We start from the raw sequence: 18,663 nt of genomic DNA, 5'->3' as shown, positions 1-18,663 counted from the left end.
GATGAGTAGTGTACAAAAATTGAAGGTAATTTCAGAATTTCCTACAACGTCTGTGTTAATTGCTATTACTATATATTACCATATTACGGTTGCATATACTTTAGATATCTTAATAGCTCTACAAATAGAGGTAACAGTTATTCGCGTAATGTAGGATGCATGTAGTTATCTACGTTACGTTATACGTGGAAGAAACATCTACAAGCTAATTGGCCTACAATTAACAGATTATGTATTTTCGATCATCGTTTTCCTACTTGCGGCTATTGTTTTTACTTCCTATTACGCCTGTTGTATGTAAAATTTTAAATTATTATTACGCAACGTTATGCGGAAGTTCTGTACATTTTCGAACTTTCCTTAATAACCGAGTTTTTCCCCTTTAATTTACAAACTTTAAATTAAATGAGGATAACTGAAGCTTTTTTTTGCACGTACCAATGGACCCTAACAATTTTGAAAATTATCTGGAACACCTACCCAGGCTCTTAAGCTGCGTCTACGCTAGCGTAGACCCGCCTTAGAATTAGTGATCAAACAAATATATATTTTGGGCATTTACCAAAGTCTAAAAACAGTCCACAAATGTTCTACACCCCATAAAGGCATTTCGCTGTAACCGTTTATTGGTGTACTACAGCTAACAAGGCACTATAATTCGTTCAATGCACCTTCACAAGTACCAGTATCCAATTAAAGCCTTTATAGTCAAAGGGGATGAGGTCACTCTAGTGTTTGACGATACTTAAAAGGACGGCAGTATAGGACAAACACTGATTTAGCATGTAAACAGGTAGGTACTGCAGAGGTTTTCTATGATTACTATGAATAGGTTAAATTAATGCTGATGATAAAATTAAAAGAATTTTGAATATTGTTCTTTCAAAAAAGTTTTTTGGTGCAGTTGACAATTCCGCCAGTCAGCACAAAAAATGTTATCCTGATCCTCCCTTAAAAATTGATAGGACAATGAGAAATCGGAGTTAGATTTTTATATTAAATTATCAATTACGATGGCCCAAAATAAATAAATACAAGTTACAAAGTTTAACAAGTTTTTTTCATAAAAATCCAAGATTTCGGTACCGTAGCGTTCTACGCGCTACAGTACTTACCAAGTTAGAAACCAAATTAATCTGCCTATTCGATTCCGATCCTTATCGTTATTAAACGAGAATAATTTTAATCGATCAATTCTAATCGTTAGTAACCAAATCGGACATTAACGACTTGTTGGCTTATCATGTATAGGTAGTTAATTTCAAATCAATGTCGACGACATTTTGATGAATTCTTAAACTGTTTACTTTTGTCTATACTAATGCATATTGTATGAAGTTGAAGAGTTTATTGAGGCTCGGTAAGAACTAGCAGCTTTTTTTCACGATGCTTTTTGGGACAAGGGCACGAAGATGATGATGCGTTTCTTGATGATAAAAAAGCGGAAGAAACACTTATCGAAGTCACGACAAGGGGTTAAGGGCGTGACACTGCTAATATTAATGTCTTTGATTCTTTACTTACACCACTACAAATACAGCTTTATCTAATGCTTTACAATTTGTTCTTTAGCGTCTTAATTGTGTCCTGTACGTTCTACACTTTTTGAATACCATTTTTTTTAATAATAAATCTTCTTAGCGTTTATCCCGTCTTGTGACGGGATCCACTTTCCGTATCTTCTTTTCCACTTCGCTCTATCCTGGACATCTTCCTCTTCGAGTTCGCAGATTTTCATGTCTTTAATTTTTTAATAATAAATATTTCTACTATGTTCCACCTAGACAATGTGACCTACCACGTCCATATTGAGCCGGTTGCCTCAATACCTAGATGTGTACAGTAGGTACAGGTGAATTTTAGCACAACCTGTTATGCTAAACCTGTTTGTTTTCTATAATGCTAATTTGGACTCTAAATGGAACTTAGAATTATTAATTTAGTCTATTTTTGTTTTGGAAGTACCGTTACTTACAACAAAAAAAAATCCAATATAAAAAAAAAGGATTAACGTCGATTCATGCTTGCTCCTGTTAACAATTCAAAAAACTTAGGCACCCATTGAAAAATGAATAAATAATCGGGTTACAACAGATTTAAAAATTCAATCAAACAATAACAAAAAAAATACAACCTCCACACTATTTAGCGTAGAACATCATTCAGGCAGTCAAAACTACTCTACAATTTACAATACAATTTAGCTTGTTTCGGTAAAGTAATTGAAGTAAGCGCTGGGTGTTAAAACGAAGCCTAACTAATGAACCCACTAATTGCGTGCTTCTCATTGGCCTTGGCACTCGACCTTAGTAGCCCACGAACTAAGGACAATGGCATTTACCTAACTGTGTAACACAATCTTACGAAAATATCGTGTGATCCTTGCGATAATATAAACCCTTTTGTTTAGGTATTATAAGTTACGTTGCAAGCAGTGCACCCAAAAACAAGAATCATTATGAGAAGTTCTAGAGATACTTTGCTCTTCTGTGAACTCTTTCTCAACAAAAAAACCCTTTCTTGTTGAGAAAGAGCACGCACGGGAGATGTTTCAAGGGAAACTTAACATTTTTTAAATTCTGATTAACGACCTGTTTTAAGACAAGCCAAACTTAACTCGAGCGTATATTTTAAGTTTGTAGTCATAATCTTAAAAAACTATACTTTACAAGTGTGTCGTCCAGATATGTATTTCAATATCTTCAAGTATGACTCACGATTCGATTAAGTAGAAATAATATCGGTTGCTATGCTCCTAAGAATTGTAGGAAAACAACGTATTTTCCCGGCAATTGTTAATTACAATGTTTTTATTCCCCCTTATCTTAATATTCCCATTGCGTTAACTGATAATCCCTTGACCTTTTAATAGAAACTTTTTTGATATTATTTTTAAATGCGAAGCTATTGTAATAAGTAATATCGACACGTAAACGTTTTACCTACTGGTAATATTGTATTGACAATATGCTAATTGTTTGTGCTCGCTCGTTACCGCTAATCACTTCGCGTTCTCTTAATATCCTTTCGTTAAAAACAACGTTTTAACAGTCACGTACATTTGTATAGAGTTTAGGGATGCGGTTTTAACAAGTTGGACATATAATCCGAAATTACACTTGATTTTCCTTTATTACGGGATATCACAGTTCATCAGAAACAATAATATTATAAATACGTAGTCTGTGATAGTGAGTTTCTTTCCTATTGTCTTTGAGCTGAAAGCAAACAATCATATCAGCCACATCGTCATTTATCTGCAGGTGTGTAGCGGTCAAACGCTCGATATCTATTTTTATGAAGAGTTATCTCCTTTTACGTGTCTTGGTTTCAATTTTGCCGAAAATAAAACTGAAACAAGGTCAAACAGCTATTTCGGCACCTAGTGCTCAGGGTCTGTTTCCGAGACAGCTACGAACTAAACCTATTATTGTACCTATGTCATTCACTATGAATGGACGGACGGTCCCGGACGTTATGCCGTCACAATCCGATTGAAATCGCATGGTTCGCCGATGCTGTCTGTAACAACCCTGTCCAACTATTGTTGTAGTAAAGCCTGGCCATCGAACTTTAAAACACACAAATTCTGAACAAACACGTTTTATGCGTCATCCATCAGAGTAATTTTCGTGTTTTTGAATAGCGTGTCTAGTCCAAATATTAAAAATATACAATCTTAAAATGTGAAACAGCTATAAACGGTCACCACTCCCTTAGAACATGTAAATATGACGGTCACAGTGACCTTAGCCAAACCTTTTATGATTTGAACAGCGCGCACGACTCTGCCCGCTAGAATGCAAGTATGGTTTATAGTTTATTCCTATATTTTCAAAGGAAAACCAGCAAAAACACAACAGAAAATTTAGTTTCCCAAATACGTAACAGCCGCCCACATCCCACATCTCAATGTAGACCCTACTAAAATGCCAAAATCTCGGTTCAATCTACATCAGGAGGGAAGAAATGTTACACCTAGAAATTGGATTGGATTGTTCGAAAAATATATTCCGACTCAAAGTTTAAGTCAGCCTGGTAGAGTAGGGGTCTCCCTTCTCCTCTAAAGTTCCTTTCCCTCTTTTAAAGAAGTCGAAATGTCTCTTATTTGAATGACATGGGTGGGCAGCAGACATTGCCATTGAAATTGTCCTCTCATCAACCCGCTGCCATGATGCAGTGACGTCACGGCTGCGCCCATGTTGTTTTCAGTATAGTAGAAACATAATGCAATTAACGATAACCTGCTAACGAGTGGGCGTGTAAACACAAGAGCTCCTTATACGAAATGGAAACTGCTCGAGACGTGAGCTGATATGATACCTTTTAGGTTTAATGAAGGATATTACGTATGTTATATGAAGGCGTATCCTATTAAATTAATGTTTACCGCTACTTTTGCATCAGTTGTTTTTTGAGGCCCTTAAACACTTGACTTGGGTAACTAAGAGGTTGAGAGGTTTCCAAATAACTTATACCACACAAGTGCGTGTGTTGCTTATTATTTTCTCCAAAGTCCGGATTACTCGTACGAAATCACGAGCTGTATACAATTGTCTTACGAAAATAAACCGATCGCAAAAAATTGCGAAGAGTGAGATCTGGAAATAAACAAGCATTTGCGTTCGATTTTCTGTGTATATTTTGCAAAAAATATACCCGAAAATCTCGAAAGTAGGTCATCCCCGTGTTTCAAATTCTATAAATAAAGGCTATAATGCCCGTGATCTAAATAATTTAAAATGTCCATTGTTCCATGCCGTACGTAATGAAACAACCGGCGCGTCTAGGGGGACGGGACTCGCATACCCCACTGGGAATCAATCAGGCACGATTTGATGAGAATCTCAAGCAAACACTGGTGGTTCAATGAAACGATTATTTCATTAATTATTTAAGACCGATGCATCAACGAATCAATACTGAAATTGGCATTATGGTTTCAACTTATGCATGTTGAGGTTAAGGTGCTTCTAAGCTTTTAAAAGTGAAAACAAGAATAATAAAGTTAACCTCAACACCTTTCCTTTTCGAAGAAAAAACACTTCCGAAAACTAGCGCCAAAACGAATCAATTAATTAATACTGAAGTGGGCACTTATTTATTAATCCCCTATGGACCTGAGTGCTGATACTGTCATGGAAAACTAGACCGTGAGCCAACCCTGGCAACTCTATTAATTGCTTGTTTTTCGTTTCTCTAATGTTATATTATGAACAATTGATTAGCGGAATTGATTGACTTTCTATAGGTATTGGGTATCATGGCAGTGCGCGCTAAGACCATTGTATATATAGACAATGTTTATGGTGTAATATGAATAAATAAGTTGTATTGACGGATATTTGTTCCTTGTTGTTTTATAGTTAGCGTGTGTGCCCAAATGCGTGAACTCTAACCCGTATCTCTTTCTATTGTCTTATTTAATTCCCTATTGTATTTTACTCTTTTATAGAAGCTCCTAATACCAGATAATGATATGGGTTCATTGTTTACTAATACACGCATGGATGAGTGGCTTACGTTACGGTAAAATTTCAAGAAAAGCGAATATAAATTGACTGTCAGCCTCTGGTATAATGTTTCCTACCAATATTTTCGCGTGGGATAGGAAAACGATGATCACGCAGCACCCAAAACATTAGCGAGCCCCTGCCTCATGTTTCAGGTCATGACCTCGCGACTGTGGCCGTGACGGTCATGATGTCAACTGTTTAGATCACTATAGTCTGGATGCGCACAAGCCTGATTGTGTCTCCGACCATTGTGCCGCCGTGATTGTCACGGGACGCTGTGACTTCAGCACTGAAATAACATCGAACATCCAATGACCTACTCTCAACATAATAATTATGTCAGCGTGATAGATAATTGACGCGCTCGTGATTCTTATAAAATATAATTTAAAAAAAGATTCTTTCATCTTACCTCTTGATCACGATTTGAATTCTCGTTTTAATTAAACATTACTGTTCCGCATTTGCCGTTCCTGCGCTGATTGTGTCACAAAAAAAGTAAAACGGTGGTCTTCATTGTACCGTAGTAGAATATTCATGATGAATATTCGCATGCGGCAGACAGTGGTGACCACGAATCACGATGCATGGTCAATTGGTCAATGTCAATCGATACAGTTGCGTGTACAGCGGAGCCGGCGACGTATCCGGGTCACCTGTAAACTTTACTGCACGGTTCATGTCGAATAATTAAATTGGAACTCAAGAATTAGGTTCTTGAGTTCCTTGAGGTTGCGAGAAAAACCATTACTAATCTATCATTGTCTGATACTCAAAACAACCTTGATCTTGTTGAATTGACAATTCCGCAAGCTTTTTCGTTTACTCACTTAACATTGTGTGTTCCACTTTCACTAAGTTGCTGGTTCTGTAACGGTTTCCAATCAGCGTGGTTGATACAGCAGCTAATAACAGTAACGCTTGTAATTACCGCGATTGGAACGAAATCCCCATCTGCCTCCGTTCACAATCCTCTGATTTAGTGCCTAGCACATTGTCCAAATTAGAAATTGGCGCTAGCATTTATCAGCCAGAATTGCTTTAATTTAGTGCACAAGTCGTTGAAATGGGTCTTTAAATGGCAGCTTTATATGTATAGTATATTAACGAGCTGAATCGCTGCTGAAGGTCTTCCAAGCCGGGGACGGCACGGGGCAAACTAATAAAATGTATATTGACGCTTATGTTTATGAGCTCGGCGCCATTGGCACTCAGTGATTTTGATATAACGTTGTACGGGCACGACCTTCGATAAGTCTCGCTTCGGGTACAAAAAACAGAGGGATGCACAGAATACTGTCGTTGCAAGGAGAACAATATTGGCCCAACTCCAATGTTGAAAAAAGATGGGTAATTTATATGCAGATTTATCATTCCTTGGAGAACTAGCATAATATAAAAGCATTACTTTCGTAGATAAACTAGGCTTAGCATAGAAACGCTTAAATTATTCGCAGTAAAATGTAGTGTGACTGAATTGTATTAAGGACAAATTGACAATTCATCAAGTTTTTCAACATGCGTTTCAATGTAGTTTTGACGTTGTTATTGTTAGATTTATAACACAATCTCTATTGTAATAGTCGGAACTAGTTCTAAGTCCCTGAGGTGGCTGAAGGTTGCCTGGCATCCGGTTTTGATCTGAGCTACAATAAGTCTCGCGAGGCGCTAGTTGTCTCTGGCTTAGCTTAGAGCCGTTTTTGCCTGCGGGTTTGACTTTGTGAGTTTACCGAGGCCAGTCGAGATGACGGCCGGACTGTTACTTCCTGCTGATAACTGTAACGTGTAAATGTAACAAATACTAGTTGTTCTCCTCAACCTGAAAACAAACATGGACTCATTTTTAGCAATGACCGCCCAACATTGAATTTTATTCTTAGGACGTTGAGAACGTCAAAATAAAGTATTGAATAACTGGAGCCAACCGCTTCGCAAGCAATTGTGTCGAGCTTTGTTTCATAGTCACGAGCGATTTGGATCTCCATTACTTTTTCTCGTGAAGAATATTGCTCTCAAATGAAGATTAGAGTTCAGCTCAATCGTTTAGTTTCAATTTTCTGTTGTGCGTCAGTATCTAAACAATACCGCACGCCATTATTAATGTCACAACGGAACGTTAACTTTCGACTTCACTTACGCCATTGTTTGATTGTTTGTGTAGCGAAAACCTATTCCTAAGTAATGGCTTATCAGTTTTTTATCCGACTTTCCGTTTCATTGTACGTTCTTGTTTGTCTGTTTGTCTATTATGTTATTATGGAAGTGATAATTGTTACATGTGGCTCTTTCTCGTTGTATTGTTGTTGGTGCAAGGCAACTGACGTTGTTTATCCATAAATTTTCCTTTGGTACATTTCTTGAGTTTTCTTTTATAATTTGCACTTGTTTAAAACCTTTAAACGATAATCGTGCAACATTTTCATGCTTTGTTCTATTTATTATCCTTGGCTTCTATGTTATTAGATAAACCCAACATTGACACTGGTCGTGTATGTAAACAAACATATTTCACCTCATTCACCATGTCGTTGTACCGCGAAGTCGTTTCCGCATACGTTTCGATCATGAATTTCTCCCGGCGGCGCACGCGCAGGCTCTCGTCAGAAAAGAAAGCGAATAGGTAACGGTACTGCGCGACTCAGCATAATTGCTCGTATTTTGTTAAACTGCGGTAGATTCGCACCTACAACCTGACATGTCATGATTCAACTCTTTTTAATTAGGTTATTGTGATGCAACTCCGTTATGCTTCATGCTTCATTTGAAGCATACGTTTTCCTCAAGTTCTTATTTATTGACAACTGAATATGGAATTATAGACAAACGTATGCGTAGGTTTTTATATGAAATCACGTCACCTAAGTATAGTTTCAAGGTGCATCCACCCAGTGAGAAGTCACTGTGTGGGCAGGAGGTTAATACGATCCAATACTAGTAAAGTCAGTTAATTTAATCAACCGGACAATACCATGGGCTTACACATGCATGATGTAATGCACAAGTGTCATAAATGTGCTCGTAAATGTTTAATTTATTATCAAAGTATGGTGCAAAAGAGTATGGTGCAAAATGCAATGTTGCAATTAATTGTAGGAGACGAGGTGTGTCGTGACCGCAACCGTGCGCAGTGACTTGTGATCGAATGCACGAATGAGATGCGCACGCGACGAAAACAGAACAACTGTATATGACGCTGATCTTGCTCGGATTAGACCTGATTTCAATATGCGTTGGTTCAATTTTTATATTTGCTAGCGAAATTTTTCGAAAGAGTCAATGTCAACCAGAAAGTCACTTTGTGTGAAATCATTATTTTTGCGTGGCGCCAGGGGATTAATGAAAATATATGATGCCACAGCTTTTTGTTGACATTTTCTGCACATTCATTCGCCGTTACTCAATGGGTTGAATTCGGTATCATTTACTGTTTTCAATTATTTGTCTGTTTTATCTAGTTGTACCTAGTACATATCAGTTACATCATCTGAAGCTAATGTAGGATCTAGGAAGTATAAAAGGTTATTAACAAGTACACGCGCTCTAGCCTCAATACATAACTCACGAAATTATTACATTTTAAATTGATTCCGAATGTTATCAGTTTCAAAACCCGTTCGTTTGACATGTTTAATTCATTAGAAGTTTATTACGCATCAGCACGAACGTCACAAGTCCCCCGATTGTAACAAAATGTTTATAGTCGAAACAGTGGTACCACTGTTACAACCGATCTCCTACTCCTAGCCTAGACGATCATGATTGGCAATTCATCTAAATTGATTTGTTGACAACACCACTTCATTTTTTTGGTGATTGTTGCCATGGTAGACATCATTGATATCAACACATCTATTGACGTCAAAACATTTGGGCAATAATTTGTTGAAGGCTCTTAGATCAACGCAAGAACATTAAAAAAATATCTTAAAAGAGTGTAAATTCCGCAGAGCCCAGCTCTGGTTCAGACTGAAAACAGGGTAACAGAACAAAAATAAATGTATTTAAAAGTATCGCATTTCGTGGCAACTACGTAGACTGCAAACAGAGCGCTAATATGAGCGATATTTTTAGCGTAATTGTTCGGCAGTGCAAACCGTATCCGCTATTATTCCGCTACCGTAATAGGTTCAAAGTTATTGAAAGCTGGTTCAATTTAATCTGCTGTCAGAGAAGATCACAGGAGATCTATCAGTGGGTTGATTGATCGTGATCATAGACTTGGCAAGGTTTGAAGTGTGAGAGAGGCAGGAATATCATTTCTCGTAAGTTGTAATAGTCGGTTGTGACAGCTGGAACGCGGTATTTTAATAAGTGTGCATATTACACTTTAACAAGCTTTGATGGGTTGTTCGCGCAAGTCAGTGCAAAATCATGGTTGGGCGCGCGTCACATGACTGGTTACGGACGATAGACTGGCCTGTCAGATTCGTCTGGGATAATATTGATGAGATGGCAATTATCCGGTGGATCAAGGTCACTTTAAAATCTAAAAATGTATTTCAACAGTAGGCATTGGTTGAAATCTATCTTCTAACTTCGCTTTGTAAAACAACGTGGTAAATGAAAATTACTAGATACTTAGTTTAGAGAGGCAAGTTAATTAAATTATATGCTGCCTAATGGTGAGCTTGCGAAAAACATGGTGTGCAAGCTATTTCATGCTCGAGCTGCTGGCAAACAAAATAACCAACATAGAATTATTTTTAAGGAACTATATGTATTATAGTTTCTCTTTTGCGTTTAAGGTAAATGATTCAAAGATCCCTGATATTTATCTCCATGGACGGCTTGAAATTAATTTAGTACAAGTCGACATTTAAGGCTAGACAGATATGGCTGGAGGTTAACCCCAAAATAGACATGTCGCGGTCACAATTGAACTCTATGGATTAATTTACTTTTTTACTGCTGCCAGTGTCAATTTGTCTGACAAATAGTCAGATTTATTGCGGTTAATCAAAGAACAGCAATTAAATACCTATAACCTACTGAGTCTTTTCAGAAAAACTTATCTGAGTCAAATGTATCTCATCTAAAAATACGCTGTTTTCAGAACCTATGATCATAAAACCTCAAGGCACCTTAAGCTCTGGTAACCGTACCTTCTATGGCCTAATTTTTTAAATAAAAATATTGGCCTGAGATTCACTCACTGAACCGGTTAAATTGGTTACATCAGATAGCCCATACCTACATATTACTCCGGGTCAATCGACACATAACTTTCTAATGGTGGAAAGTAAAAGTGAACCAAACACTCGAACCAGAAATGGACCGATATTAAATGATGGCGGATGACATCAACAACCATTTATATAGAATAAGACGATATCGCTCCGTTTTTGGTGGAGCCTTATGAAGAGTAATTACTTAATTTATTAACATCATTAGTTGAACGCGATTGCTTTGCCTGCGGAAACAATGTCAATAACTTATGTCATCTTACCCTTGGACTGCGGGGTACTGCTGAAGAAAATTATGAGTTAATTATAATATAAGATTTTTTTAAATTGTGTTTACCAATAGCAAAAGTAACAAATACACGCGTAGGATATTCATAGAATAATTAGTCACTAGTCACTGGTGAATGGGATATTGTGTTAAATAAAACCTAAGATTTTATAGAAACAAATTAGCTATCTAGAAACTAAATTAAGCTAAGAATTGTAATTTATGAATCAAATGAGGAAAACAAAAAGTTCTTTGAACGTTTTGCATATGAATGTGGTCTACCTATATTTGACCGCTAAGAATAACAGAAACAATAAAACGGAACCATTATGGTTGGTATGCCATCGTCTATATCTGTTAAAACCATTTGTTTGAACATAATACCGTTTTTTGTGGAAGCTATGCAAAGCTTTATGAGCAGAGTGATGATGCGATACGTTAAAGCTAATCCAGGTGTTAAGACAGAAAAAGTAACACAATTAGTGGAAGAAGTGTGTCACTTGGATCTTAATCTCAGATTACTACACCTTCTAAAACATTGTAGGTCCCAGCTTTAATTCGTCATTTTTGGCTGTCGGTAGTCAGAAGCCAGTATGTTTCGATAACCCGTTTCACCTATTAGTTTGTCCGGGTACCTGGGTTGAAGAGGTCAGACAGGCTGCCGCTCTTTGTAAAGCACTGGTACTAAGCTACATGCGGTAAGACTGGAAGCCGACCCCAACATAGTTGGGAAAAAGATAGGCAGATGACATCGTCCAATAAAGTTTACCGTCCAAACATTACAACAATATGCTGTTTATCGTACTGAACAAATATTGTTAGTCAACGTCATTAATGGCAACTCGAATCGCTTGACTAATCACTTTCACAATAATGCACTTTGGTAATTATACGTATGATGGAGGTGCAGTGTTTGTGCCGTCAATCGTCAGCTTTATCGTCCTCGTGTATCATTACATGGTGTGTTCTATGACAGCAAATTACTATGAGTGTTTTTATGACTCAACTCTTTACCGTGACCATTATCCGCTAAAAGTTCTGTCACATCTACTTCAGCGGTTTAAAAAAGCACATAATTCTATAAACGTAAATGGTGGTCATTTGTAAACTAGCAAGTTATGCAAATAGCTATTCTCTGTCCGTAATTAGCAATTAGCAGACAAAAGCCGTCCAATTCCCAGTTGTGTAATTTGTTCCGTAGTTTCTACTGAAACGTCTAAACAAAATTAATTGTATTGTCAGTAATAATAAGAGTGTAGCGTGACAGTTAATGCTCGATTTTACTTTTATTACCGTATTCGATAAGATAAGGCTGTTCGGCATAATACAGCAAATGCCAATATAATCTATTAGATACGATACCTATTTTAAGTAAATATGAATCCTTATGTTTGGAATTTAAAGCCTTGTCATTTCCGGACAAAATCATTTTACAACGATTTTGTTCCTGATTTTCACTACTTTGTTTTTTTCAATATAGTGTTACTTACTGCTCGATGTTTTTGCAAGTTTAGAAATCAACATTTTCATTCTAGTTTCAAATGACGATGTCGACAATCTACGATGACAATTCTTTCTTAATCCAACGCTAATAGATCTACGTTGTTATCTAAAGTGCATTGTTTTATCATTTTACACGTGCAACGTTAACAAATAACTATGAAATGGAAAACATATTTTTTATGATTTATCAATTTTTTCTTGGCACATAACGACATAAAATTTTGGCATGGCCTGCCAAAAGCACAAAAGCGGATTTAAAAATCAACTAGCCAGCTATACATAATACAGTACGGAAATGTAACTAAAATGATTCGTAAAGGTTATCAAAAGATTCGCATGCATGATGGCATTGATCCGCCGGCATTGACTTTAGAACAAACGAGGTCGCTTTCTTTTTAATTTATATTGTACGTAGCAAGTACAGACGAAATATCGACGCCATTGGATATAGAAATGCCGATAGTTTGACGTCATAATCCCCTGGATATCTACACGTTCCTATAAGTATTCGAAAGATTTCGCAAACAACACGTCACAAGTCACATTCGGCGGTTGCACAAAGTGATCCCGCAAGGAACTATCATTGGCCCTGATATTTGTGGAAATAAATAAGGCATTTGACAATGTACAGCACTCCTCGAAATGTAATGTCTAGGACAAATTGCCCTCGTTGCACGTTACAATTATCCAAATTCTTATATCAAAGTAGAACAACAATTAGAAAAAGTATTGTTTCTTAAAACAAGAATGTTATCACAAAATGACGTTACACTTTGTAACAATAAAAGCATTGGAATCTTACATAAACCCATTAAGTTGGTTTTCATGACCAATTAATTCTTACACGCGTTTACTTTTTTATTTTTCATTTTCGAAATGAAATGATGTGACAATTTTCGTGGAGTATGTGTTTTGTAATTACACGAGATTACCGACAGGTTGTTAAGGCCAATAGTGAACGTTTCGGCCTTCACATTGCCTGTGCTGGTCATGACGTCACAGCGGCTTTCGCAGACTCAACTAACTGTGGAATCTTTTAGAAGTTTAAAGAATATTTTCCAGTTCTAGGTACATCTAGGTCTGTATCATAAAGGAACGTGCTATTACTGGGCGACTCCAGATTTTTCCTGCAGCGTGTTCCAATCAAATCAAAATCAGCTTATTGATTTGACCGTGAACTGGTGACAAATAGGCAAGCTAGTCGCATTCGGGTTTTCCACGTTAACGCCTTGCTCTACAAACGTTATTAAAAACAACTTATCGATCAATCAAGTTTGGGAAGTGACATTAAATAACAAGGTTGGATAAACAAATTGTCGAATCCCTTAATTTGTTAGACATCGTTAGGCAAAGATTTGTTAATGTGCTGATAGTTCAAGTAGGTCGATTACAAATCGCTTGCATAAATTTTGAGAATATGTAAATAAAAGGCCTAAAACGATTGAATTATTTGACTACTTTCTATATGGTGAAATTAGTAAAACTTGCTCTCTGAAGAAGCCAGAAATAAAGCATCAGCACGATAATGGAGAAATGTTGCACCCGCTGTGCCAATTCATTCTTTTCGCTTATTGTTACAATCTCAAACACGATTGCGATTTACTTTTCAATAGCAATTTTCTTGACTTGAAGACTATGTAAAGAATGTTGAGAATTATAATAGCATTGATCATTCGGGGTTTCCAGTACATGAGCTGAGATGTTTCATTCAACGTAAGGATGATAAATTGCAAGTTGTACAAGACAGTCGCTGCACGCTAGCCTATCATATTATCATCGTTATTGAGCAGTTATACAATCATTTTTATTGTGTTTATCAAAGAATTTTCCTCTTATAAATAAGGTTTTATCTTACCTCTTTATTCTTATATTTGTGCAGCATTTAATGTTGATTAGGATGTCTTTGAACACGGAACAGTTGTCTGTGGTGACAATAGTAAGAGATATGATGTGTGTACCGTATGATTCGTTCCTGGACTTTTTTTCTTAAATATTTCACCGTCTGAATGATTTGTTTATGAGTAAATCAACACCATGCATTTTTATCGACGTATTTTGCGCTTTCGTTTGGCTGCCAAACTGTTCTGAGTAACACGAGTCATCAACATCATGTTTTGACTCTGTACATTGTACTTTTGGCATTATTTTGTTATTATTCACTGGAATGTTAACAATAATAACATTAACTTCTTGTGCATCACTTCCAACTTTTTTATATTTTTATGGTGCTTCAGGTAATAAACGTTTAGGTATTTTTAATTTTAAATCTTTATCATCAAATAATATTTTCTAGAGCTTCATACACAAACAATAAATGGATTTGATTTGATACATTTTGTGTCAATAAATTATTTTTATTTATACTTTTTTTTTTCATTTGTAGTTTTTGGCACAAACCAAATGCCATCAATCGGGTTTCTATCGAAGATGTTGCTAACACTATTTGTATGATTTGGCCTCATTTTTTAATTGATTGTTACCAAAAACAAAGGAAACTCAATATTCTTTATAATGACAGTTTAATCTATTGTTGTTTATCTAGAATGTAACAATTAACGTTATATTTTGTTTCAAGTGTTTGTGCTACGAGGATACGTACCACGTAAGCCTCTCTTGGCATTGTTTTTTTCAAGAACTGTTGGAACTGCTGTACAAACACTTATAGTTTTCGTCCGATGATTCACGCGTATACCTGTTAATAGTTTACAGGCGTTTGACGAGCCTTACATCATCGATCGATAAGACAATGTTCAGTAAACAAACTGATTTTTATAATTTCCGTTTCCACGTCTTACTACGGTCGGTGTAGTGCGAGGATATTATTACCCTCGTACAATGTGTTATTATTTATTTACGTTAGCATTTACGTTGCAATTCTGTTTACAGGAATATCAGTTACTTTGTTTTTATTTACAGTGCAAATATTTAACTTACAATACTTTGCGTCCGGCGGAAAGTATGTTTGGCCATATCTACCGCAGCATCAGAAACATTGACTTAATTGACTCAAAATGGAGTTTCATTTAAATTAATTCACTTTATATTTGCATATTGCTACTGGTTTTTATTGTTAGTTTCTTTTGAAGGCTCTTTTGGCCATTTAGTTTGTTCGACATTACGTCTACCATATAATTTGATGTGATAAGTATTCTTCGCGTTTGTTAGGCGAATAAACATGAAACTTAATAGCTGCATTGTGTCAATGACACAGATTCCCAGGCGCCAGGTCGAGGTGTATGCCGCCATACTTTGATATTGTTTGTCTATACTAATATTATAAAGCTGAAGAGTTTGTCTGTTTGCTTGAACTCGCTAATCATAAGAACTACAGGTCCGATTTGAAAAATTCTTTCATTGTTAGATGGCCATTTATCGGGGGGCTAAAGCTGTAGGCTAATTTTTATCTGGTTTAGTGAGAACGGGATGCGGGTGAAACTGCTGTCTGAAGCTAGTATTAATAACAGCGTTTTTCTTATACTAACGGTTTCAAGAACTTATTGTTCTCATAGACATAAACAACTGCTTTACTTGAATGAAATGTGATGCGTGGTATAAGCAAGTTTTGCGTATAGTCACGTTAGCGGGTCACTTGAAATAGCTTGGGTTCTAAGGAGCCGTGCAAAGTTGTGTCGAGTATTGTTTTGGCTGCAGCTGACTCATGTAGCGGTCACGACGGCATCAGCCACACTTTCCAATGTTACTTCATTGTTGTTTAGTCACTAAATGTTTTGGAAGAGATTTTTTCTTACTTTTATCTTACCTACTTGTTACATAACATAGCTGTGGTCTTAATAATGCTAAAGCAAGAGAAAGACAACTCCCCTTGCTTGTGTAGTCACCTACCATTGATTTTTCGTTAACCAGCTAGTACCAGGTAGGTACCTACTTTACCGTGCTATAAATATGACCCACACTTCAATTACAGAATTGAGGCCTGAGTGCCTAGTGCGAGTTTTGCAAGTAAATTTTTTCGATGCGAAGATTATCATACCATTGAATCACGTAGCACTTATCATAGAATTGTTTATTTAATAAAGACTGTCATCAGTACTTGGTCGTATTACACTTGAGCTCACTTTTGCGAGTGTAATCATTAATAACCGGCAAAATAAAAGAAGCAGTAATACCTAAATCATGTGACGTAGCATACGACTCTTTATTTCAATAGACTTATAATTACGTATCGAGTTGCGAATGCTGTCAAAACTCGGAATCAGCACTCTGATTCGCGTAGTAATCGTGATAGTAATTCTAGGACCATAATATGATAGCGTTGTTGTGTAATTAGATAAAGTAATTATAACGTAAACACACTTGTAAGATATCACGTCACCTAGAGAAGCTCTAGAGTTGTTTCTTGCCAAATATTTGACGTTTTAGCCTACTACACGTTGCGCCTAATATGGAGAAATCTTGAAAATGACTTGCCTATTATAAGCGTAAAATAAACAATATCTTGACCAAAGCCACGTCGAGGTAAATGATTCATGACGAACATTATTTACACGCCCACATAATGTTCATAAAACCTTTGAAAACTAGTTGATATTACTGTGAACCTTAACCTACTCAGTGGGGTCGCGGGAATATTATAGTGAATGAGTGGACGCGTGACAGTGAACAGTAAACTCATTGTTATTCCTACAAACAATAAACATGAAGACAGAAGCGTTGGAAAACCGACGGTTATCGCTTAACGATATGTAAAGCTCTTTTAAATCGTAGAAAGTATTCCTCGACGCGGATATCGGCACACCATCTACAACGACCTGTTGCTTTGCTCGCGATCTGTTCAACATTCTTATGTTACGAAGGTTATTCTCTCAGGCATTAATTGCTCTCTCACCGATAAGATTGACTACAATAACGCGTTGATTGTGATTGTACTTTTGTATACCTACGCTTTGTCGAATGCGCGCATGGAATTTACACGCGGTAACGCTTAACAGTACTGAACACGGGATAAACCTTTGTGAAATGGCTAACAAGTGCTACAATGACGTATGTGAACGTAATCACATTTCATTATTGCTCTCACGGGCATACGCGATACTGTAGCCTGTGAAGAATTGGTGTACGTCATCTCTGCAGTGGATACAATTTCATTTGTGTCCCTTATCGTCACTTGTTTATAGGTCCGACATTGACGGAGTGATTCTCTCGCATTGCATAATGTACAGTCATCGAATAGCTGTAAACTCGCTTACATGACGTGCCATATCTGACAGAATTTGTCTCGCTCATTGTGCAACTGCAGTTCAATTCTAACCGTTTGTAATCGAACTATTTAAAAAATGAAAATGCAAGACTTATGTAATTTTGACGATTAACCTATTTTTAGTCATTTGAGATTTTCCTGGTTTGTTCACTTAAAGCGAATGTTCCTTTTATAGATTTTCCAGCTATTTTTCATCTTCAAGGTTCCATTACTTCCAAAACTAGTTAGTGAACAACATAGCACCTCCATATAAGCGTGAAACACATGACAAACAAACTAGCAACTGCATTACGCTGTGACGAGATTCGCTGTTCTCAGAACATTATCGATTGCTTCTATTTCTGCCTTGCAGATCAGCGGAGCGGTACGTGCGGGTGAAATGGCGAGACGTGCGGGTGGGGGACCTGGTCCACCTGTCGAACAACGAGCCCGTGCCCGCAGACATGGTGCTGCTGCACTCCTCCAACTCCCTCGGCATCTGCTACCTGGACACCTGCAACCTGGATGGAGAGACCAACCTCAAGCAGAGGATAGTGGCTCCCGGCTTCAAGGAGAAGGTATTTGTAACAATCCCATTGTACTCCTAATTTCATCAATGGTTTTAGACCCTTTTTTGGAACAAATTCTTCCTCAAATTGAAATCCACGCCTGTATTTCATAGTTTGCTTCTGGTAGAGATAAAAAAGCGCAGCCGTTATTTATTGAATAAATTCAATAGGCTATGCTTACTGAAGTATAAACACGTATAGACAAGAGGACACAACAGCATGCCCGTGGGTAATTGTCATAGTCCATTTCTAAAGTGTCACTGAGCTGACAGTATTGTATTTGGCTGAGCATCAAAATGCTGCTTTTAGTTTTGTTTAAAATGCGTGTAATGCAAACCGCAAAAAAAGCAGGGCGTGGGAACACTTTCTCCAACAATCTCACAATTGTCGTGGTAGTACCGCGACCCAGTTTACCAAATCGTTTGTT

The 18,663-nt window shown here is 37.0% G+C and overlaps 1 protein-coding gene across 1 annotated transcript in view; it reads left to right on the top strand.

Annotated features, from left to right (window-relative positions):
• LOC124632510 (phospholipid-transporting ATPase VD) overlaps positions 1–18,663 on the top strand; it is a 50,225-nt gene that overhangs the window by 17,087 nt on the left and 14,475 nt on the right. Inside the window, exon 2 of the mRNA XM_047167370.1 lies at positions 18,041–18,245. Within this exon, the coding sequence (XP_047023326.1) occupies positions 18,041–18,245 (205 nt within the window). The remainder of the gene's footprint in view (positions 1–18,040; positions 18,246–18,663) is intronic.

This window comes from Helicoverpa zea, chromosome 8, assembly GCF_022581195.2.
Source record: "Helicoverpa zea isolate HzStark_Cry1AcR chromosome 8, ilHelZeax1.1, whole genome shotgun sequence".
Lineage (NCBI taxonomy): Eukaryota > Metazoa > Arthropoda > Insecta > Lepidoptera > Noctuidae > Helicoverpa > Helicoverpa zea.
The sequence above is the reverse complement of the archived record's forward strand: the minus strand, read 5'-3'. Positions and strand labels throughout refer to the sequence as shown.